Raw genomic sequence first — 21,814 nt, forward strand, 5'->3', positions numbered from 1 at the left:
AGGTTCCCGCCAGCTCCGGGTACCCTGCGCTCCGACTCCGCCCCCTGCCGGAGCCCGCCCCCTTCCCTACCCGAGCGCCAGGCGCGTCCTCCCCGCCCCCTCCGGTCTGCCCTGGAGGGGAAGGGGGCGGGCCGCGCCGGGGGTGTGACAGCTCCCGCCCGGATCTGTGCCAGCTGCAGCCTCGCTTCAGCGCCCGGTGCCAGCTGGCTCTTTCGTTTGGGACGGAGGGGAGGCTCGGGGTTCCTTGTCGCTGGGGGCTGGGGTGACGTTGTCCCCCCACCAAGTCCCCAGTTCTCCCCCAACCCGAGAGGAGCCTTTCCACCCAGCCTGGCTGGGGCTGCCTTGGAAGCGGCTCCAGCTACGAATTGGTCGGCTCACTTCTCCTGGGACTTACAGGCCGGGGGCACACAGTGGCTCGTTGTGGGGCGGGCGGGTGCTCCCGCCACCCCTTGCCTTCTGCTAGAGCCTGCAGGGCTGTGCGAGCTTGAAGGAGGAACATGAAGGTGGGTATGATGGGGTGGGGGCAGGGGAGGAGGAGCAGAGGAGGAAGCTGACACGGTGGGGGAGTTGGGGTGGGAGACAGAGGCTTGGTCAAGGGTGAGGAGGGAGGAGAAAAGAAGGGTTTGAGCTGAAGCTGCGTTTCTCGGGGATCCAGTGAGTCCGCAGCTCCATTCTGGGAGTTGGTGGAGATCCCTGCAGGTCCATGGTCGGTGGGGTGGGGCAGAATTCCAAAGAAGGGCCTGATCTCTGGTACGCCGCCGCCGCCGCCGGCTGGAGACCCCTAAGTGCGCCAGACCGGCAGGCCCCAGTGAAGGTCTTCCTGTCCCTCCCCCGGCTCCTGGCAGGGGCGCAGCACCTCCGCCTGACCAGTACAGAGGATTCGAAGGAGGTGCTTCTGCTTGGGGCAGCCGAGCCGTGCTTTGGTCCAGCTGCCCCGGACCCAGCCTCATGGCTGTCTGCCGTCCTCTTCCCATCACAGGTGGGCTGGCCAGGTGAGGGCCGCTGGCAGGTGGGCCTGGCTGTAGAGGGCGACTCGATTCTGGGAGCACCGCCGTTGGGAGGCCTCCCGGACGTGGTGCCGGAGGGGACGCTGCTCAACATGGTGCTCAGGAGGATGTATCGGTCCCGAAGCTGCTCCTACCAGCTGCTGCTCGAACACCAGCGCCCCAGCTGCATCCAGGGGCTGCGCTGGGTGAGTCCCATCCCCTTCCCTGGCCAGGGCCAGGCCCCCCTGGGCTGGAGAGGGCCCCCGACTGGGAGGGCGAGCATGCTGCTACCAGTCCAGCTTGCTCGGCGGGCATGGGGGATACACCTGGGGTGGGCAGCAGGTCAGGCAGCCTGGCTGCAGTGTGGGTGTCTCACACAACTGCGTTGGGTATGCGGGTATGCTGGGTATGCGTGGTGCCCAAGTCCCCCTATTCAGGAATGTGGCGAAGGGGAAAAGAACTTGTCACTTCCCTGTGGCTTGAGTTAGGTGCTCGTGTGTTCTTCAGGTGGTGTGGGAGACATGTATGAAATACAGGGGTCGGGTCAAGTGCTGGGGAGGTAAGCTTGGTACTATTCTTTAAACATCACCGTGGCAGCATTCTCCTTAGTGAGGACTGAACTGCATGGAGTCTGTGTCTTGATCTGGGGTGAAGTGGTTGGCATTTGGCTTGGAGGGGCTCAGGGGAGAATTATGAGAAGTTTGGAGACTGTGAGATGAACGGAGCTCCCTTTGCCAGTGAAGAACATCTCTGGAGCTGCAAGAATGAAGGAAAGAGAAGTGTGTGTGGTGGGGGGCAGGGTGCGGGGGGGTGGGTAGATGGTGGATGGTAGGCAGGATATGGTTGCAGGATCCAAAACAGCAGAGAAGCTCTCCCCAACCACCCAGACTTAATAGATTTTCTTCACCTGAGCTCTGGTGTGTGTCTGTGACATGTGTGCAGGTGGGTGGGGGGGCCCATCGGGGCAAAGGGGTGGAGTTGGATCAGGTGATAGAGTTTGGAGAACCCCTCTCTTAGGAGCAAATTCTTTTGAGTAGAATGACCACCACCTTCTGCCTCCTCCTTCCTACCTCACCCATTTATATATTTACCAAATATAGCCATTTATATTTACCAAATGTACCAAAATATGAAGCTGAGTTGAGAAAACCAAGGCCCACCAAGATAATGGGGTCCCCCTTGCAATGGGAAGTGAGAGGAGAATCTAGGTGTCAGTCCCCAGCTGTCCTCCACCTCCTCCCTCCCTGGGTCTTCCTGAGAAGGGGCCTCATGGGCCTGGGTGCTGCTCCAGATGGCACTCTGGACGGAGCAGGGGAGCCATGGTCTTTCTGGGCTCAGCTGTCTGTCCCTCCCACCCCCACCCCAGGTCACTGGCAGTAGCTACTGCTTGGAGCCAGTGGGCTGGAACCCTCCCTCCCTCTTTCCCTCTCAGGCTATAATTACTTGTGCATTTCCTGTCCCTTTCCTAGCTTGTAGAGGCTAGGTGGGGAGTAGGGGGAAGGTCAGGGGCCAGGACAATGAGGTCACTGGAGGATCCCCTGGGACCCAAAGTAAGGGAGAGAGTGGAGGAGGCTGCCAGGCTCTCTCCTGACTCCCTCAGTCCCAGAATTGGAGGGCTGGTATGCGAGGGGAGGCCAGAAAGGTGGGGGTGAGGATCAGTGGAGTGAGAGATGGGGTCAGAGGCACAGAAACAAGGCCCCTCCCCCACCAGGTATATGTGCGTGAATTGATGATTAGAGGGAACTTAGATTTTTAGGGCTCGAGGCAGGGGCCACATCCTCTCCTGAGGACGTCTCTGGGGAGTAGGCGTGAGGTGGTTTCAGCCCATTGTGTCTGTGTTTAAGAGACTCTGGGTCCCTGTGAAGCTATTAATTCTCACCTGTGGGATGATGCCTTTGGCTGAGGGGGCTCGGATGAGGGAACAAGTGTCTGGCAGGGAGTGTGCACACACAGGGCGATGGGTGGATGTTGTAAGGACGTGGAGCCCAGCGTCCCAGGAGGACGGTGCTGGGAGTTACCCAGGCCATGGCCACCTTTAGAAAGCTGAGGGGGAAATCCATCAACCTCCTGAGGTCTGAAGAGAGCACTTTCTGTTCCCATTAGACCAGAACAAGAGAAAATTAAAGCAGGTTACAGCAGGAGACCCTGAGGTTTGATACAGAAAGGACTTAACAACCATGGCAAAGCTGATGCTGGAACAGTATGGAAGAACGTCTCCTTTGATAAACATTATGGGGTCGCACAGAGTCGGACACGACTGAAGTGACTTAGCAGCAGCAGCAGGGGTACATGAGATTATCTGATGCCTGGGAGCCAACACAGAAACCAATCTATCTAGAGGCAGGGGCAAGGTCGGGATGACCTCTGGTGGGTCCCCTAAGCTTAGAGAACCCTGAGATGCTACTCTTTGAGTGATTGTTTGGGGAGAGGTGGCTCTATTCTCTAACTCAGAAAGCATGCTTTCATTCAACCTGTCCAAATGATGGAAGTAGTTAGTGTTTGTGCAGTATTTATATCTGAAGTGCTATTATGAGCTTTAATCACATCAAATAATCTCACAGAAGCCTGAGAGATACCTACTAACGCCATCATTTCATTTTATAGATGCAAAAGCAGAAACACAGAGAGGCTAAGTGACAGTCTAGGGTTACACAGCTGCTAAGGGACAAGCTGGGCTTGGGTCCGAGACAATCTGGCTGCAGAGTTCAAGTCTGTGGTGTATATTCTCTTGCTACAGAAGGTACCATTGACCCTCCAGAACCTCACCCTGCCTCATGCATCCTTTCCCAGTCCCATCACACACAGCCCTGGCCTGAGACCCTAGCCGTGGCTTAAGGGAACTGGTCTGACGGGTCCCCATGTGGCTGTCTGGCTCTGTGCCTGCCCCTCCAGTGTGACTCTGACACTCAGTGACAGGGAGGGGGGTGGGGCAAGCCATGGCCCTGTGCAGGGAAACTAACTATAGGACCTCTTCTCCCACCCTGAGTCCTTCGTGTCCAAACCTGACAGGAGGTGGTGGGTGAGGGCCTCCACCCCTACCCATACCAGCCACTGCTTTCTAGCTGAGAAGCCCCTAAGCTGACACTCAGGGTCATCAGATCAGGTACAGCATCAAAGTACAGCATTTCTTGCACCGTGTCCAGGTGATAGCTGCCCATCGTGAAAGAGGAGTTATATTAAGTTACCATTGACTAAGTAGTTACTGCAAAGCAGGCATGGCTTTGAATGCTCCATATTATTAATTAACTCATTTGATCCTCAAAATTACCCTATGGGATAGGTACTATTGCCACCAACCCCATGTTATAGATGAGGAGGCTGGAGCACAGAGAGCTTTATAAGCAGCCCAGGGTCACACAACAAGCTGGTAGTGGGGAACCAAGATTTGAACCCAGGCACCTGACTCCAGAGCCCACACAGCTGACCGCAGCCCCTGAATAGCACCCCCACCGTGATCCCAGGAGGTCCCCATGCATAGGAGCACGGCAGGGGTTCAGAGGGACTATGATGACACACACACGGGACTTCATCTAACCCAGGATTGTTCAGACTTCCCTGCCGGCGGAACATTCCTGAAGACAGAATTTACCATCGTGCGCAGTGGGGGAGGCCCAGCACCAAGGAGGTGCCATGGGCAATGGTAGGGCTTAGTGGCTAAGACCATGGGCTTTGGAATCAGGTGGGCACAGGGTGAATTCTGGTGCCCCTATTTACCAGCTTGAAAAGGGCAGGTTACATAACCTCTGTGCCTCCTTTTCCCTAGCCAGGAAATAGGAGACAAACACCTACTTCTGGATCAGTGTTAATAACAATTATTCAGTAGGATCGGACATTTCTAAGCAGTTGTGTGACTCTGGGCAAGTTACTTCATCTGTCTGGGCTCCTGCTGCTTTCCTTAGGAAAATAAGAGGGGATGCCTTCAGGTCTCTTCCTTAGCTCTGATGGGCCAGCGTTCCAGCTCTGAGCCTCCTGCACGTCCCCTGGGGCAGGACAGGAAATGGTTGAAGCAAGGCCTGCGGATCTGAGATCTGAGTCTTGCCCAGCCTGGCCACGTGACTGGGCACCTCCCCTCCTGATGTGCCCTCCACGGTCAGAATAATACCAGGAAGGGAGTGTGTGCTGGAGCCTGGGTCCTGGGCACCGAGGGGCGTTGGGGGGACTGAGGCCACCTGGGTACTCTGACATGAACAACAACGAGTCATGAGCACTTGGCACTGTTTGTTCCAACACAGGAGGCTGGGGGGTAGCATTCCTGCCCTTCCTCCCTCCTTGGCTCCTCCTCCTCTTTTCCTGTGCTATCGCTGAGTCCCCAGGGCCATGTCTGGCGGTAGGATGGGCCCCATGACTAGGGTAAGGATACCTCTGGGACACCTAGCAACTTCCGCCCGGCACTGGGCCAGGTGCCTAGGCATGTCGGACCTCAGGCCTCTGCCTGGCGCACAGTGAGAAGATGCTGGGACCAGGGGAGAGGGCTTGGGCGCCAGGCCAGGTCCTCTTCAGGCCCTGAGTGCTGATAGGGAGGCATCGCAGAGAAGGAAGGGGAGGGAGAGGAAACAGGCAGGTGTACTGGGTGGAGTGAGACCGAGAATGTGAGCACTTCTGGAAGGGCTTGAGTTTATCCCTGGCTGTCTGGCTATGTGTCTGAGTTACCAGGGCACATCACCTCTAGAGTTTTGTTTCTTGATAAGTCAAGGAGGACTGACCTTGCCTGCTCTGCCTACTTCCTGTCTGAGCCTATTCTGTATGAAGTCAGATGAAATCACAAGAAAGACATGCTGTATGAACTATCCAGTGCCTGCCTTTGGGAGGGCTCCTAGAGGGTAGGGCATCCTGCTCAGGGGTGTTCACAAATTCCAGTTCTCAGATGGTAGGAGAGGAGCGTGAGAGGCTTTTATGACCGACATCCCAGGGCGAACAGGCCTGTGAGTCCGGCATGGCCTGATGGATGCCAAGGCAGGGAACCTCGTTCACCAATGATTCTACATAAACCCCATTTCCGGAGCCATCCCATGTGCTACCAAGCCTGACTCACGTTTGAAGGGTTAGGGACCAGCAGCAGCATCTCGGAGAATAAAGGGCCTTCCAGCAGGCAGCCCGCCCTGTGCTTCACAGATGAGTAATAATAACTAACGTGCACACACAACTGCATGTATATGCCAGTCAGTGCTTTAAACATTTGATCTCTATTAACTCACATAATCCTTTCCAAAGCTTGAGTTGTTATTATGAATGTTTTATAGATTCATAGGCAGGGAGAGATTAAATCATATATTCAGGGTTACATAGCAGCAGGGACTAGAACCCAGGAGTTGGCTCCAGGGTTTGTGTCTTTAACTACGAGGCTGCACCGAGGCCCGCAGAAGGCAGGAGGTTTGTCCATAGTCCTGTGACTGGGGACCGACCCTGGCTCGGCATCAGGCCGTGGGTCTCCGGACCTCCTGAGCTGCTTACTTCCTGGCCTTCTTATCTCATGTCCCCATGCTCCCCCAGGTCCACTGTGCCCCTCCCTGCCCTACACGCTGAATTACCTGGATGCCTGGGCACAGTGGGCCCTGAGGAAGCAGAGCCTGGACCTTATCCCTGGGGATGCGCTGATGGAGTCATGAAGGAAGACACGGGTCCAGTAATAGGGCTGCAGGGTGGCGATGAGGCGGATGCCTGGCATATGGGGGGGTTACCCAGGGAGTATTTGTTGAACCGTTAGCTAAATGAATGTCTGGAGTCAAGAACTGGGCCGGGGCTGGGAGTCACAGTGGAGGAGCCCGAGAGCTGGGTTTCAAGGCCTGGCACTAACACTCAGACTCCCCACTGCCCTCAGACGCCACTCACCAGCAGCGAGGAGTCCCTGGATTTCAGTGTGAGCCTGGAGCAGGTATGAGTCCAGAGGGGCGGGGCTGGGAGGGGGCCCGCATGCCTGGACTCAGGGCTTGAGCCAGCTAGCTGTGTCTGCCTCCTCCAGGCCTCCGCGGAGCGGGTGCTCAGGGCGGGAAAGCAGCTGCATCGACACCTCCTGGCCAACTGCCCCAACCTCATCCGAGACAGAAAGTACCACCTCCGGCTCCACCGGTGAGTGGCGGCCCGGGCTGCCTACTCGCCCGCCTCTCCACTACCCCCGGCAGTTTTCTCTCCTTTTCACTCTGTCCAGGCTCTGGACCCAGCCTTGCTGCTAGCTCTAGAAGGTGCCATTCGGATGGACTTCCTCCCTCCCCTCTCTCCCTCCTGCCATCTGACCTCCTTTCCCTGCCCTGTCCCCTTGTCTTCCCAGGCAGTGCTGCTCCGGCCGGGAGCTGGTAGATGGGATCCTGGCCCTGGGGCTGGGCGTCCACTCCCGGAGCCAAGCCGTGGGTATCTGCCAGGTGCTCCTGGATGAAGGCGCCCTCTGCCATGGTGAGCCTGAGCCCCGGTGGGTGGGCGCCCGGTGCCAGGCAGTCCTGGGGAGCAGGCCTGTGCTGGGCATCTCCGTATGGGCAAGCCTCATACCTACGTGGCCTCTATTTCCTCTCCTCCCCCTCACCTGGGCCTCTGCCCTGCAGTGAAACACGACTGGGCCTTCCAGGACCGAGACACCCAGTTCTACCGTTTCCCGGGGCCGGAGCCAGAGCCTGTGGGTGTCCATGAGCTAGAGGAAGAGCTGGTGGAGGCTCTGGCCCTGTTGTCCCAGCGGGGGCCCGATGCCCTGCTCACGGTGGCACTACGAAAGCCGTAAGTGGGTGAAACCCTGCTCTCAGACTCCGTAGTCTCCCCTCCGAGGGTGAGTGAGCCCCGACTTCTCATGGAGGGTTAGGACCCTGGCTGGACCCGAGGCCTGAGCTCTGGTCTGCACCTGCCACGGACATGCTGTGTGATCTCGAGCCCTCCTGCCCCCTCTGAACCTGGTCCTTCCTCTGTAACTGAGGCCGTGGGGCCTGTGGCCTCCAGGGACCCTGCCCTCTCTGAGAAGCATCCGTGGCCAGGACAATCATGGCAGGTCTGGGTTCAAATTCCAGTTCCACTGGCTACTAGCTCTGTGTCCTTGGGTCTCTGCTGGCCAGCTTCCTCTTTTGTCAAAGGATAATGATAGCCCACATCGTGGGGTTGTTGTGAGGGTGGAATGAAGTCATATGTAAAGTGCTTGGCCCAGTGTCTGGCACATGGTGTGTTCCCATCAGAGGCTGGCCCGTTATTGATAAACAGCCACCGCTGGGGCCCTGGGTGGCCCAGGCTGAGTGGGCGCTGTGGCTCCCCGCACCTGGCTTGTTCATCACTTCTTCCTGGTCCCATGTGCCCGCAGCCCTGGTCAGCGCACAGATGAGGAGCTGGACCTCATCTTTGAGGAGCTGCTGCACATCAAGGCCGTGGCCCACCTCTCCAACTCGGTCAGCCCCTGGCCCCGCCCCACCTTGCCCTCCCCCAAACCTCCCTTCCTGTGACCCCTGCCAGGGCAGAAGACACGCCCCTCCCCTTCCACCTGTGGCCTGGATACTTCAGTCTAATGTCTTGTCCCCAGCATGGCATCCTTGTCTGAAGGTCCTTCTGGCTCTCTGTGCCCATTTCTTCCCCTGCCTTGTCTCCTGCTGAATCCCAGGTCACCTGACCTCATCAAGCTCTGTCCCCCGAGCATGCGTGGCTTTGGACCTAACCTCCTCACCTGGCCCCTCGTCCCTGGACTCGCCTCTCTGATTCTCATCCTACTGCCCACAGGTGAAGCGGGAACTGGCTGCAGTCCTGCTCTTTGAACCGCACAGCAAGGCAGGAACTGTGTGTAAGTCCTGCCTGGACGGGGGCGGAGGCCACAGGGAAGAAGCGATGGGTGCCTGGGGCATGTCTGATTTGTGCTGCTTCTCTCAGTGTTCAGCCAGGGGGACAAGGGCACCTCGTGGTACATTATCTGGAAGGGATCGGTCAACGTGGTGACCCATGGCAAGGTGAGTCTTCCCCCATGCCCAGCCCCTGGGCAGAGCTGGTCTCTGGTCCTTGTCCTTTAATGGACCCAAGGCTGCTGGCCTCTCAGGTCTCCTCCTGCTTTGGTGGCTCTGGGTCTGTCCCGGTGAGGGCTGGGGGGCTGGGCTGTAACTCGGGCCTGGCTGCAGGGCCTGGTGACCACCCTGCACGAGGGAGATGACTTCGGACAGCTGGCTCTGGTGAACGATGCACCTCGGGCCGCCACCATCATCCTGGGAGAAGACAACTGTCATTTTCTTCGTGTGGACAAGCAGGACTTCAACCGTATCATCAAGGTGCCGCTGCTGGGGGTGGGGAGGGCAGGGACATGTGTCTGGAGAAGTGGTGTGGGGCAAGGAGTAGGGACCAGATGGACACTTTAAGGAGTAGGGAGAGGTCAGAGGTGGAAACCTTGGGGATGATGGCTGGAGGAGGGAGCCCAGCTCTGGGTGTGTGAGGAGGTGCGTGGCTTGCTGAGGAGGCTCAGTGAGCCCTGGGAACCCTGGTTCCCGTGGGAGACCAGGGGTGAGGTTACAGAGGGGTGAGGGTCTGGGGTGCAGGGGGAGGCGGCGTAATGGAGAGTGGGGTCCATAGAAGGAGCCCTGGGAGGGACAGGGTGGAGGAGGGGCTCAGGCTGGGTGAGAGGCACCAGTGAGGGACAAATCTAAGGTTGTGGGCGTTGACTAGGGCGGGAGAAGGGCTGTGGGTCCTTGTGGGAGCCTTGTGGGGCTTGGAGTTTGGAATGGGGGAGGCAGAGGGAGAGGCCCTAGAATGGGTAAAGGAGTTGTGGTGTGTTTTGAGCACTGGGTGTGGCTTGTTCTCCAGGATGTGGAAGCAAAGACCATGAGGCTGGAAGAACATGGCAAAGTGGTGTTAGTGCTGGAGAGAACCTCTCAGGGCACTGGCCCTTCTCGTCCCCCAACCCCAGGCAGGAATCGGTAACACACCCGCCGTGTTCCCCTCTCCATACCATCTCTCTTGCCCACCTTCTCTTCTGTTTCCTGGGCTTTACTCCCTTCTCTGTGTCATATACCTGCCCGCTGCAGGTGGAGAGGCTTCCAGGGGTTAAGATGCATCCCCCGAGTTAGTCCCCCTTCCACCACACGGGGTGGGGAGAGGGCTGGCAAATAGGGGTGAGCGATATGATTGATTCTTGATGTCTGCCCCCGCTGCGGGAGCGGGAGTCGGGGCTCAAGTGCTATGGACCGGCTGTTTCTTCCAGGTATACAGTGATGTCTGGCACCCCAGAGAAGATCCTAGAACTTCTGTTGGAGGCCATGCGGCCTGACTCCAGTGCTCATGACCCAACAGGTAGGGGCGGGAGACACGCTGCCTGCTTTCTGACTCAGAGGGTGGTCAGCACCACCTGGGAGAGAGCCAGGCACCTGCATCTGACCTCATCGGGTGCTCGATTGGCCTCTTTGGTCAGCTGGCCGGAAGTTTTCGTTCCTGTGTTCTTGGCTTGTGTAGGAAGTGCTGTGACAGGGACAGGGTGTCACTGCTCCCTGGCCCGTGGCGGGATTGGTAAAAGGGGTGTCCCGGTTGTGCATATACTTGGGCTCAGGAGACTCGACTGCTGAATCCCTCACCTGTCCCCTGTCCCTGCCTTGCAGAGACATTCCTCAGTGACTTCCTCCTGACCCACAGTGTCTTCATGCCCACTGCCCAGCTCTGTGCTGCCCTCCTGCACCAATATCCTTCCAGCCCTGGGGGTGAGGATGGTGTGTGGAGCGGGGAGGAGGGATCCCCCGAAGCATGGCTGTACTGATCCCTCCAGGCCCAGCCCATTCATGGGCTCCGGGTGTCCTGCCCTTCCTGTGCCGGTTCCTGAGGGTGGTGGGTGGTCCTGTTGGACACTGTGGTTCCCTTGACTGGGACTCACCTTCCACGCGGAGCCCGCCGGGGGCAGCGAGCAGGAGCGCAGCTCCTACATATGCAACAAGAGGCAGCAGATCCTGCGGCTGGTCAGTCAGTGGGTGACCCTGTACGGCCCTACGCTCCGCACCGACCCTGTGGCCACCAGCTTCCTCAAGGTACCTGGGAGCCAGGAGGGGCTGGGCCGGGTTACCCAGGGTGGACACGGGGGTCTCAGTGAACCTTGGCTTCTCCCAGAAACTGTCGGACCTGGTGAGCAGGGACACCCGGCTTAGCAACCTGCTGCGGGAGCAGTGGCCAGAGAGGCGGCGACACCACAGGTAATGCTTTGGCTCGAGTGAGCTCGTCACGGGCGGGCGGGACAGGCTGTGTGACAGGAGCTGGGAGCACTGCCTTGGGGGGCAAACAGGTGGCTTAAATCCAGCCTGCACCCCTGCAGCTGTGCCGCCCTAAGCCCGTTACCCCACCCCCAGGGCTCCTGCTCCTGTCTGTAAAACCCTGTGCTATGCTCACTTGTCCAGTCCTGCTCATCTCAGCGAGTGTTCTCACCAGTGCCTCACTTCGCACCCTCCCGTCACGCGTCCATCCATGCTCAGGCAGCCCACAGTCATTCGTGTGTCATCCTCCCACTGCCCTGCACACCTGCTCTGCTCACTGGCTCCTCTTTATTGCTGAGCACCCTTGGTGCCAGCTCCCGCCTGCTCCACCCAATTTCCCAGCCTTTACCTCACACTCCCAGGTCTTCCCGCCCTCCCAGGCCTCCTGTGGGGGCAGCTGGGCCTCGGGGAGAGCTCTCATGTGGCCTCCCTGACCTGACACCACATCGGATCCCCTTCTCCCTTGAGCTCCTTCCCTCCCCTGCTGGCCTGGGACAGTCGTAGGATCCAGGGGCTGGATTTCAAGTCATGCCTGTTCTGGGTCATCCTCCCCAAGTCTGCCAACCTCTGAGCCTCTGGTGATGGTGGAGGGAATCCAGAGCCTGGTACCCTTCGGCTCTTGAGCCTGCATCGTCCTGCCTGCTGGGGGACCCTGCCCCCAGTCTCACCTCCCTCTCACTTGCTCCACAGGTTGGAGAACGGCTGTGGGAACGCGTCTCCGCAGATGAAGGTGTCTGACCCGAGTGGGCTCCTCACGCCTCTGCTGGGCCCCTGCTTTCCCCCTCCTCCAAGGACCTCCAGGCCCCTCTGCATGGGAAGGTCCCCCCCCAAACACAGGCACATCCTTGGTCTGGGATAGGTGATCATGGAGCTCGGGCTGCGTGTGACACTGGGGCTGGGCCTTGCAGGAGACAGAGGTCTAAGGTCACTCCCCCCCATCCCCACAAGAGGTTTTATTCCATCTGGTCATGCTCACATGTGAGCTAAGTTGCTTCAGCTGTGTCCAACTTTTTGCGACTCCATGGACTGTAGCCCATCAGGCTTCTCTGTCCATGGGATTCTCCAGGCAAGAACACTGGAGTGGCTTGCTATGCCCTCCTCCAGGGGATCTTCCTGGAGATCTCTGACCCAGGGATCGAACCCACGTCTCTTATGTCTCCTGCACTGGCAGGCGGGTTCTGTACCACTAGCACCACCTGGGAAGCCCACTCATGCTCCCAGCTCGAGCCAGTTAGCAGTTCCTGCCTGGCAGGTGAGGGGTGGTACCTGGAGGCAGCTCAGAAACCCCGGGGTCCTGGGGCCAGTGCCATCCCCAGCAGTGGGCTGGGAGCGGAAAGTGGGAGGAGGAGTCCTGACTGGAGTGAGATTTGAAGAATGGGGTGGCGAGGACTGGGAAGGTAGCTGGGGCCACCTTGGAGACTCACAGTGAGAATCACACCCAAATGCCACATCTGGGCCTGCAGGGCCCAGCTGGCTCTCCCACCTCATCCTGCCCCCTTCCTCCTCGGACTCCTTTTCTGCTGAAGGTGAAGCTCGCTCCCTCCTCGTCTCCTGCCCCCACCTGCTGGCCCCTCCCATCTCCCTGTGAGAGCCCCTCCCCCACTGGCTCCTCTCCAGGGTGTCCTCCGTGGTTTTCCTCAAAGCTTTGTCCCAGTGGAATTGTTTTCTTTGTTTAGTTGTCTCCTTGCTAGTTGTCTGCTGGTGTCTGTCACGGCCCACTAGAATGCTGGCTCCATCCCTGAGGGGCCTTGACCTCAGTGAAGAACAGGCTGCATGCCTTAGGTGCCAAATATGCTGTAGCGGGTTGGGAGAGCCACCCTGGCCTCCAGTGGCTCACAAGGAAGTGAGGGACAGAGCTGCAGAGCAACCTCATGCTGAATAAGGACAAAGATGGGGTCTCTGGAGGCAGGAAGGAAAGGGCTGAAAAGGAAAGTGTCAGGGTCAGGGAGAAGCGACTGCTGGAACTGAGAGATGCAGGGAGTGAAGATGGAGGGAGAAGAGGCTGCAGGCAGATGTGGGGAAGGAAGCCCGCCTCCTAATGGAGCCCTGGAAGGGCCAGAGCAGGTGGGGCCCTGTGGGCCCTGGAAAGGGGCCTGGCCTTTGTCCTTTGAGCATTGCGAGCCATTGGAGGTGTTTGAGCCCAGGATTGACAAGATGGGATTTGTATATTGAATAGGTCAGCTGGGGAGCCTGAGCTTTGTTCAGCAGACAATGGTGGCCTGGACACTGTGATAGGAAGGTTAATCTGGCTCTGGTCAGGCAGATGGGAGTGGGAGGGAGGGAGGCACCCGAGAGGCAAGGCTGGCGGAGAATAGTTGGCGCTGTTATAGAAGATAAGGCGTGAGGAGATACGGGCTGGTGGGTCTGGGGATGGCCTGGGCTGTGGAAAGGGGAACACAGAGACCCTGGAACTAGATGATACTCTGTGGGGGAGGGGAGCAGGGGGGAGCAGGAGGCTTGAACCCAGGGGAATGGCCGGAAGAGTAGCCTGGGAGGCGGGATGAGGGGATCTGAGGAGTGTGTCGAGTTTGGGATGATGCAGCACAGATATGGAAGATCCTGGAGGCATTTGAGACCAAGGTCTGCAAGAGAATTCAGTGCCCAGTGGTATGGTTTTAAGAGTCTTCCATATGCTGGGGGCGGAGAGAAAGGAGGTATTGGTGCGTGATGCTGGGAGGAGCCCTGAGGGGAGTGCAGAGATTTGGAAATCCAGGGAAGAACCATGGACCAAGGTCTAAACCTCATCTGCCTCCTTCAGAGTTGGGAGGAGGAAAACAGTACAAAATCTGGAAAGAATAGTCGGTGGGCAGAGGAAGTGTGTGAGGGAGGCCTTTAGGCAGTGGGGGCCCCCAAAAGCCCACTGTGGTGGGGCCTTGGAGGAAGGGTTATGGGGCAGCTCACACAGTTGAGTGTTGCTGGACAAGAGCATGGGGGAGGGGGAGCGGGGGGGCAGGTTTAGAATTTTAGCTGGGCCACTTAGCAGCTGTGCTGCTTTGGGTATGTTACTTAACCTCTCTGAGCCCTCACTGATTTTATCTGTAAAAGGGGATAATAATATTTTGTCAAAGGGCTTTTGTGCATATTTAGATACTTAAAATAAGCATGTAGAAAATAGCAAATGGTAGCTGAAGGAGGAAAAGACCAGGATCAACAGCTGCCTTGTGTTCATATTAGAGAGGCTCTGGACCCATTTGGCAGAGGGGGTAACACACATATAGAGGGGCACAGACTCATTCTGAGCTCTGCCCTGTCTTCCTCGGGAGCCTTGGTCCCCAGGTTCCAGCGCCTTACCTGCCCCGGGTTTGCGGGACACGCAGATCCCTTAGGTGGTGTGTGTGCTGTGCGGGACCCCCGCTCTGGGTGACAGGCCCCTCCCCTTCCCTGCATGCTCTCCTGTGTCAGCTGGTCCTTACTTCCTCTCCTTCTCAGGCCCGGAATGTTCCCGTTTGGCTCCCCAGCCAGGACGAGCCTCTCCCTAGCAGCAACTGTGCCATCAGAGTTGGGGACAAAGGTTGGTGGTCTGAGTCCGCCAGGGCAGAGCTCAAACCCTGCTCTCTCACCACCCTTGACTTTGGGGTGCCTGGCCCAGAATGGCATGTTGTGCTCCTTGGGGTCTCTGTTTCAGGCTCCCCCCTTGCTCACCTCAGGGTCTCCCACCTGCCTGCCCAGGCTTCTCCTTAGTGCTGTTGCCCCCAGTCCTTGGGACCCTCCCTTGCTGCAGTCACTGCCTTCTCCCTGCTGGGGTGGGGAGACCAGGCGGCTCCCTCCCAATTCAGTCCCATCTTCTTCTCCAGTCCCCTATGACATCTGCCGGCCAGACCACTCCATGCTAACCCTGCAGCTGCCTGTGACGGCCTCAGTGAGAGAGGTGATGGCAGCGTTGGCTCAGGAGGACGGCTGGACTAAGGGGCAGGTGCTGGTGAAGGTCAACTCGGCAGGTGGTGAGTTGTGTCTCTGGGTAGGGTGGCCCCAAGGGAGGGGGGCCCCCTCAGAGCTGTACCCACCCCCTGAATTAAGATCATCACCATCTTTGTCAGTGTTAATGGTAGTTAGCATTTATGGGAGGCTTATCACATCTTACTTATACATGTTACGTATAAGTCATGGACGACTCTTTGTGACCCCATCGACTGTAGCCCACCAGGCTCCTCTGTCCATGGGATTTCCCAGGCAAGAATACTGGAGTGGGTTGCTATTTCCTGTTCCAGGTGATGGGCACAGACCCAGGGATTGAACCTGCGTCTCCTGCTTGGCAGGTGGATTCTTTACCACTGAGCCACCAGGGATGCCTGACATTATTACCATGCTTACATATTTATTTAATCCTAATAGCAATCTTATGAGATAGGTACTTTTATCCTATTTTCAGACAAGGAAACTGAAGCTCAAATGGATTCAGTGATTTTTTCCCCAGGCTTCCCCTTTGAGTGCATAGACAGACTTTGAATTTAGGTAGTTGCTCATTTAGTCCATCAACATCTTTGAGGGTCACCTATGGGCCAGCAGCATTTAGGAGGCAGACTTACCATGGCAGGTAAGATGAGCAGCTTGATGGTTAAGAGCCTAGACTGTGGACACCCAGACCCGAGTTGCAATCCCAGACCCACGGCTTACTGACTGTATGATCCTGCCCAAGTTGTTTGACCTCTGTGAGCTTGCATTTCCTTGTCTGTTGGATGACCACTGTAACTACCTATCACTTAGGATTGCTATGGCTATTAAATGAGCTACTGTGTTTGAAGCTCTTAGCATGGGACCTGGCATAAAGTTGGTGCTCAGAGTATGGCAGCATGAGGATTATTAAGACCTGCCTTTAGAGAACTTGGGACATTAAAAACCACTGTTATTCATGAAAGACACAGAGCATGGGTATGACAGCGGAGTGGGAGCCCAGGGTAAGCCGCTGGTCATCCAGAGAATAATGGCAAGGGGTGGCAGGGAGACCAGCAAAGCCTCCTTCGTTCAGGAAGGAGAGATACTGAGAGCACCAGGGCCTGTGTGCTCCTCTGGGAAGCACTGCCCTCTGGTGGCCATGTGGCAAGTTGCAGTTGTCCAAACCCAGTGTTTAGAGCACTGATTGTTTTGATGGACACCCATGACAGTAATCAGTATTTTATTACAGACTCCCTTATTTGTGTATATTTCCTTGCAAGTCACATACATACATTCCTACACTGTTGCTATGTGATCATAGAGCAACACACAAAGCAAATACAAAACAGGTAAGAAAAATCAGTATAAGTGCTAATATTTTTTTCCTGGACGCATGGAATGGTCTTGTGTACCTTACTTTGAAGACTACTGGTCTAGGGACTGAGGGCTCAAGCATGACTGAAAACCCAGTCCCAGTCCACAAGAGCTGATGGAAATCCACACGAAGATTTCTGTAAGGCATTTCCCAATTTTCAAAGGGCTTGTATATGTATCATATCCTTATAGCCGCTATTTATATCAATGACTTCATTTGACTGATGAGTAGTCACGGGAAATCTTGGTGTCTGCTTTTGACAAAGGAGGAAGCTGGGACTCAGGGAGGCTCCAGCGTCGCCCAGTGTCAGCCTGTCTCCCCAAGACTCCTCTTTCATTGTCCTCTGGCCATGTTGCCCCTGTGCATGTGTGGGCATGCGCACCCATGCATTTAGAACACCTGCCTAGACTCCAGTGCTGCTATTGGGAGACCTCTTCCAGCCTCCACCCCGCCTCCGGTTGCTCCCTGGCCTCCCTCTCTGTCCCCACCCAGCACAGCTCTGCTCTCTTTGCAGATGCCATTGGCCTGCAGCCAGATGCCCGTGGTGTGGCCACATCCCTGGGGCTTAACGAGCGGCTCTTTGTTGTCAACCCACAGGAAGTGCACGAGCTGGTAGGGCCAGGCAGGGCGCCAGGGCCCCGGGAAGGGCTGTTTTGGGAGTGGTACGGGTGGGTGCTAGGAGACAGCCACATGGAAAGGAGAGCAGGGCCTGGCTGTGGCTGCTCCTAAGGAGGAAGAGAGAGGAGTGGGCCTCAGCCGATGGAGGAAGTCCCAAGGGGAAAACTGTTGGGAGCTCTCAAGTGGGAGGGGCCCAGCACTGGGGAGCTGTCAGGGCATGCTTCCTTGGGGCATGCCTCCACTTCCTGCAGCACCTCTGCCCTCCTGACGTGCCTCCGGCCCTGGGCACAGACTTTTGGCCCCAGACTCTCTCCCCCAACCATGCCCCCTGGACTCCCCAGGCACCCCTCTGAGCACTCTTCCACCTGCAGACCCCACACCCCGATCAGCTGGGGCCCACTGTGGGCTCTGCCGAGGGGCTGGACCTGGTGAGCACCAAGGACCTGGCGGGCCAGCTCACGGACCACGACTGGAGCCTCTTCAACAGCATCCACCAGGTGCTGGGGTGGAGCGGAGGGGAGGAGAGTGGGCGATGGGGATGCCCTGCCCCACGCGCAGCCTCGTGTGCTGGACGCCCTGCCCTGCGTGCTGACCTCGCAGTGCTGCCCCCTGCCCAGGTGGAGCTGATCCACTATGTGCTGGGCCCCCAGCACCTGCGGGACGTCACCACCGCCAACCTGGAGCGCTTCATGCGCCGCTTCAACGAGCTGCAGTACTGGGTGGCCACGGAGCTGTGTCTCTGCTCTGTGCCCGGCCTACGGGCCCAGCTGCTCAGGAAGTTCATCAAACTGGCAGCCCAGTGAGTGCTGGTGGGCTGGGTGGCAGAGTCCCACGGTGCCTTTACTTAACCCCCCTATCTGTGGTCGGTGTGCAGCCAAGTCTCCCACCCTTGTGCCTGCCTAGGTCCCCTGGAGCCCCTGCCTCCCCACACCATACAGCCCCAGTCCCTGCAAGGGCAGCATTGGCCTGGCCGGGTCTTGTGCTGTGGCTTGGGGGTGGTGTGGGTGTGGGGCTGTGTGTGTGGCTGCTTCCCCTGAGGGTCTCTGGGTCTTCTGTTCACAGCCTCAAGGAGCAAAAGAATCTTAATTCCTTCTTTGCCATCATGTTTGGTCTCAGCAACTCAGCCATCAGCCGCCTGGCCCATACCTGGGAGGTGAGTGCCATCTGCTGGGTAGGTCAGGGCCCCACCTCAGCCCTGAGTCAGGCCCCTGCCTGTCCTGGGGGTCCTGGCTTGGAATGGGGCCCGCACCCCAGAGCAGTGACAGCCCCGCCTGCCTCTCCTTCACAGCGGCTGCCCCACAAAGTCCGGAAGCTCTACTCGGCCCTCGAGAGGCTGCTGGTGAGTGCTCTCTGCCCCCGCCACCCTGGCCCAAGCCCCTGCTTCTTCCCCTCCACACCTGTGCCTGTCCTTTGTCACTTTCCGGGTTTCTAACCCTGGGTCAGGGCCTGGTTCCCTTTGGCCTGTGAGTCTGGGGGGCTGGCTGAGAAATGCAGTGTTAGCACTATGGGGGTCTGTGTAGTGTATTATATGCCTCAGCAGGTGTATAGGGGCCCGTGTGGCATTTGCTGCGGCATTTGCTGGCCCTGGGGTCTGAGGTGCCAGGGGACCACCAGGGGGCCGCTGACCTGCCTCAGGACTCAGGAAGCGGGTCTTGACCCAATTCCCATGGTGTTCTGGGGTCTGTCAGAGGCCCCTCAGGAGACTCAAGGAGGCTACGCCAAAAAACGAGGCAAGAGTTGAGGAGCTGAGCCCTCCACTCCTGGGAATTGTAGCGGGGGTAGTGAAAGGTGTATAGTTTTCAGGAGGGAGCTCATGCAGGCTGCTTTCATTAGCAAGGCTCCAAGAGCTCCTGAGGAAAAAATTCTTCTCCTGGGGCTGAAGAAGTTCAAAGGGGTGTACCCACTAGAGAGAGAGGGAGAGAGGGAGAAACAGGGACAGAAAAGAGTTTTCCATGAATCCTCAGAGCCCCTGAGACAATGTCCATGAGCGTCCTGGGGCCTAATTGGAGGCCAGGAAACCATGTCATGCAGCCCGGCATCACAGCTCCAGGCCCCTCTGCCTGCCGCACAGCCTGCCTTGGGGAGATCTGGGGCCGAGAGGAGGCTGAGCTCCAAGGACTGTGCGCACGGCTTCTCCTTGGCGGGTGGGCATTTGGTTATGCTGTGGCACGTGGTAGGTCATGGTGTGCGGGACCCTCCCTCTCTCACTGTGGCTTCTTCCCTCTCAGGACCCCTCATGGAACCACCGAGTGTACCGTCTGGCCCTCACCAAGCTCTCCCCTCCCCTCATCCCCTTCATGCCCCTTCTTCTCAAAGGTAAGGGCACCAGCCCCTGCCCCCCTGCCCCCATCCCATCCATCGCTGCCCCAGAGTGTCCACCTGACCCTCTGGGTGATTCCAGTGTGCCAACGCCCTGGGGCCACAAAGGTGAACTAGGAGCTCACCGGATAGAAGCAGAGTTAACACATGCAGACAGATGGCTGATGACATGAGGCCTAAGAGATATAAAGAAACTGTTCCAGGAAGTTAGCAGGGAGGAAGAGGGCTGCATAGCGTCCCTGTTATTGGCCCCTTACCTTTCCTTGGCTGCTGGGAGGGGAAGGAGTTTGGGGACCTATGAGCAGAGCCCATCTCTTTGTAGACATGACCTTCATCCATGAGGGAAATCACACATTGGTGGAGAATCTCATCAACTTTGAGAAGATGGTGAGTCCAAGGAGAGCGGGTATCTGAGGCTGGAACAGGTTGGAGGCTGTGACAAGGGCTTTGGAAGGGGCGGGGGATGGGAGATGGTCCAAAGTTGTTCTCAGTAATATAAATATGAAGACTTCCTTTAAAATAGCCCCTGCTTTACTCCATTGCATGCCCTCAGAGGATCTGGTCTCCACCAGGGAGTGCTGGGGTGATGGCCTCAGCTATCTCGCCCTTCAGCCAGAATCCCCTCCCCACCAGGCCTCCTCCTCTCTAAGCCCTCCCTGATTTCTGTCTTCCCAGTGCCTGGTACCCACTGGGTCTTTGGGTGGGCTGGGGCACAGCAGGCACAGCCCCGTCTCCTACAGCCGCTGGTGCCTAGGAGCACTTCAGCTGTCCCCCAGGCCAGGCCAGGGCCCGTCCCTCATATCAGGTCTCATGTCCTTACTTGGCCCCCAGAGAATGATGGCCAGAGCTGCACGGATGCTACACCACTGCCGAAGCCACAGCAATGGTGAGAGGGCAGATCCCCGGTGGGCGCCCCTGAGTGATGTCCCCTTCAAGGCACCAACTTGGTCTCCTCACTGACTCTCCCCTCACCCCCCAGTGCCTCTGTCACCGCTCAGAAGCCGAGTCTCCCACCTGCACGAGGACAGCCAGGCGGTCAGGGTTTCCACGTGTAAGTGAGGGCAGGGGTGGGTGCTGACAAGCTGGCCGCGGCTGGCTGGCACTTACAGGCACATCCATACATGAAAGGGCTTCCCCAGTGGCTCAGATGGAAGAGAATCTGCCTGCAATGAGGGAGACCTGGATTCAATCCCTGGGTTGGGAAGATCCAGTATTCTTGCCTGGAGAATTGCATGGGCAGAGGAGCCAGGCGGGCTACAGTCCATGGGGTTGCAAAGCACGATGTTGATAATGGTTCATAACAGCTGTATGAAGTAGGTAGAGTATTATCCCCACTTAAAGGTATACAGTGGGCTGGAAGCCTTGAAAAAACAGGTAGAAGCCGCAGTGAGGTAGAGCTGGTTAGATAAGCAGTTAGACAGGGCTGGGACCCACGCACTCCTACTCCAGGCCTGTGTTCTTTTAACTGGCCTTCAGTTTGTGAGAAATGGGATTAGTCGTAATCCACAGTTCGTACCACACCATCATCATTATCTTATGCATTTATCTATTCTGAAAATAAGATGAGCCCTTCTGGACCCAAGCCAAGCTTCAGCACACTGACAATAACTTCCATCTCCCTAGTGGTGGTCCCCTTTCCGGTCTCCTTGCCCCTCCCCACCCAGGGAAACCACTATGCTGAATTTTGAGTTACCCATTTCCTTGTTTTTAAAAAATAGCTTGATCGTGTGTACATATAATAAAATATACATATACATATATCTTTAAAATATCTCATATATATATGACAACAAAATATTCTTTAGTTTTCATTGTTTTTGAACTTGGTAAAAGGGGTATTAAGCTGCATATAATTTTGGGGCCTGTTTCACTGTGCTCTTCTGTCCCAGATGGGGGATGGGGTGTCTTCTAGATTGGCTGTGGGAAGTGGCAGGCTGGGTAGCACAAGGTAGGAGGATCGATTTGCCTCTTGGAAAGGGGAAAGGTGGGCTCTACAAAGTGCTGACCGCCCTCCCTGCCCCCCAGGCTCGGAGCAGTCCCTGAGCACCCGGAGTCCCGCCAGCACCTGGGCTTACGTCCAGCAGCTGAAGGTCATCGACAACCAGCGGGAACTGTCCCGCCTCTCCCGGGAGCTGGAGCCGTGAGGAGGGGCTGGGCTGGAGCAGACACTGGCCACCAGGAGAGCCTGGGGCACGCCGGGCGAGGAGGCCCACGGGCTGGCCGAGCTGGGCAGGGCTCTCCAAGGACTGGACCTGAGGCCCAGGAGAGGGCAGCGTGGAGGCACCTGTCCCCCGCGATGACTGGTGGCCAAGGAGGACCTGCGAATGGAAGGAGCTGGGGCCCAAGGCCAAGGAGTGGGGGACAGAGAGGCCCTGGAGTGAGTGGGAGAGCAGAGCGTTTTCTCTCTTTGTGTTCAATAGAGAGCTCTCCACACCAGGATTTTCCCAGATTCTGCGCCTCACGGCTCTGTT

At 57.4% G+C, this 21,814-nt stretch overlaps 1 protein-coding gene across 1 annotated transcript; it reads left to right on the top strand.

The window, feature by feature from the left end:
- Window positions 1–148: 148 nt before the first annotated feature.
- On the top strand, window positions 149–21,792 carry RAPGEF3 (Rap guanine nucleotide exchange factor 3). Its single transcript, XM_019960721.2, has 28 exons — window positions 149–503; window positions 980–1,192; window positions 6,805–6,858; window positions 6,946–7,052; window positions 7,252–7,373; window positions 7,520–7,688; window positions 8,257–8,341; window positions 8,667–8,727; window positions 8,814–8,890; window positions 9,056–9,202; window positions 9,732–9,844; window positions 10,129–10,217; window positions 10,520–10,598; window positions 10,789–10,939; window positions 11,019–11,101; window positions 11,849–11,888; window positions 14,588–14,669; window positions 14,953–15,099; window positions 16,921–17,018; window positions 17,396–17,521; window positions 17,642–17,823; window positions 18,087–18,177; window positions 18,313–18,363; window positions 19,253–19,340; window positions 19,666–19,730; window positions 20,175–20,229; window positions 20,323–20,394; window positions 21,369–21,792. The coding sequence occupies exons 1-28, from the start codon at window positions 498–500 to the stop codon at window positions 21,485–21,487; spliced, it is 2,772 nt and encodes a 923-aa protein (XP_019816280.1). The 5' UTR covers window positions 149–497; the 3' UTR covers window positions 21,488–21,792.
- Window positions 21,793–21,814: the final 22 nt, after the last annotated feature.

Source organism: Bos indicus, chromosome 5, assembly GCF_029378745.1.
Source record: "Bos indicus isolate NIAB-ARS_2022 breed Sahiwal x Tharparkar chromosome 5, NIAB-ARS_B.indTharparkar_mat_pri_1.0, whole genome shotgun sequence".
Classification (NCBI taxonomy): domain Eukaryota; kingdom Metazoa; phylum Chordata; class Mammalia; order Artiodactyla; family Bovidae; genus Bos; species Bos indicus.

Excerpts from the sequence above, each read along its gene's own strand:
- RAPGEF3 (XM_019960721.2), top strand. Across the intron at positions 9,845-10,128 it reads CCAACCCCAGGCAGGAATCG|GTATACAGTGATGTCTGGCA; the intron begins GTAACACACCCG and ends TGTTTCTTCCAG. Across the intron at positions 10,940-11,018 it reads TGGCCACCAGCTTCCTCAAG|AAACTGTCGGACCTGGTGAG; the intron begins GTACCTGGGAGC and ends GGCTTCTCCCAG.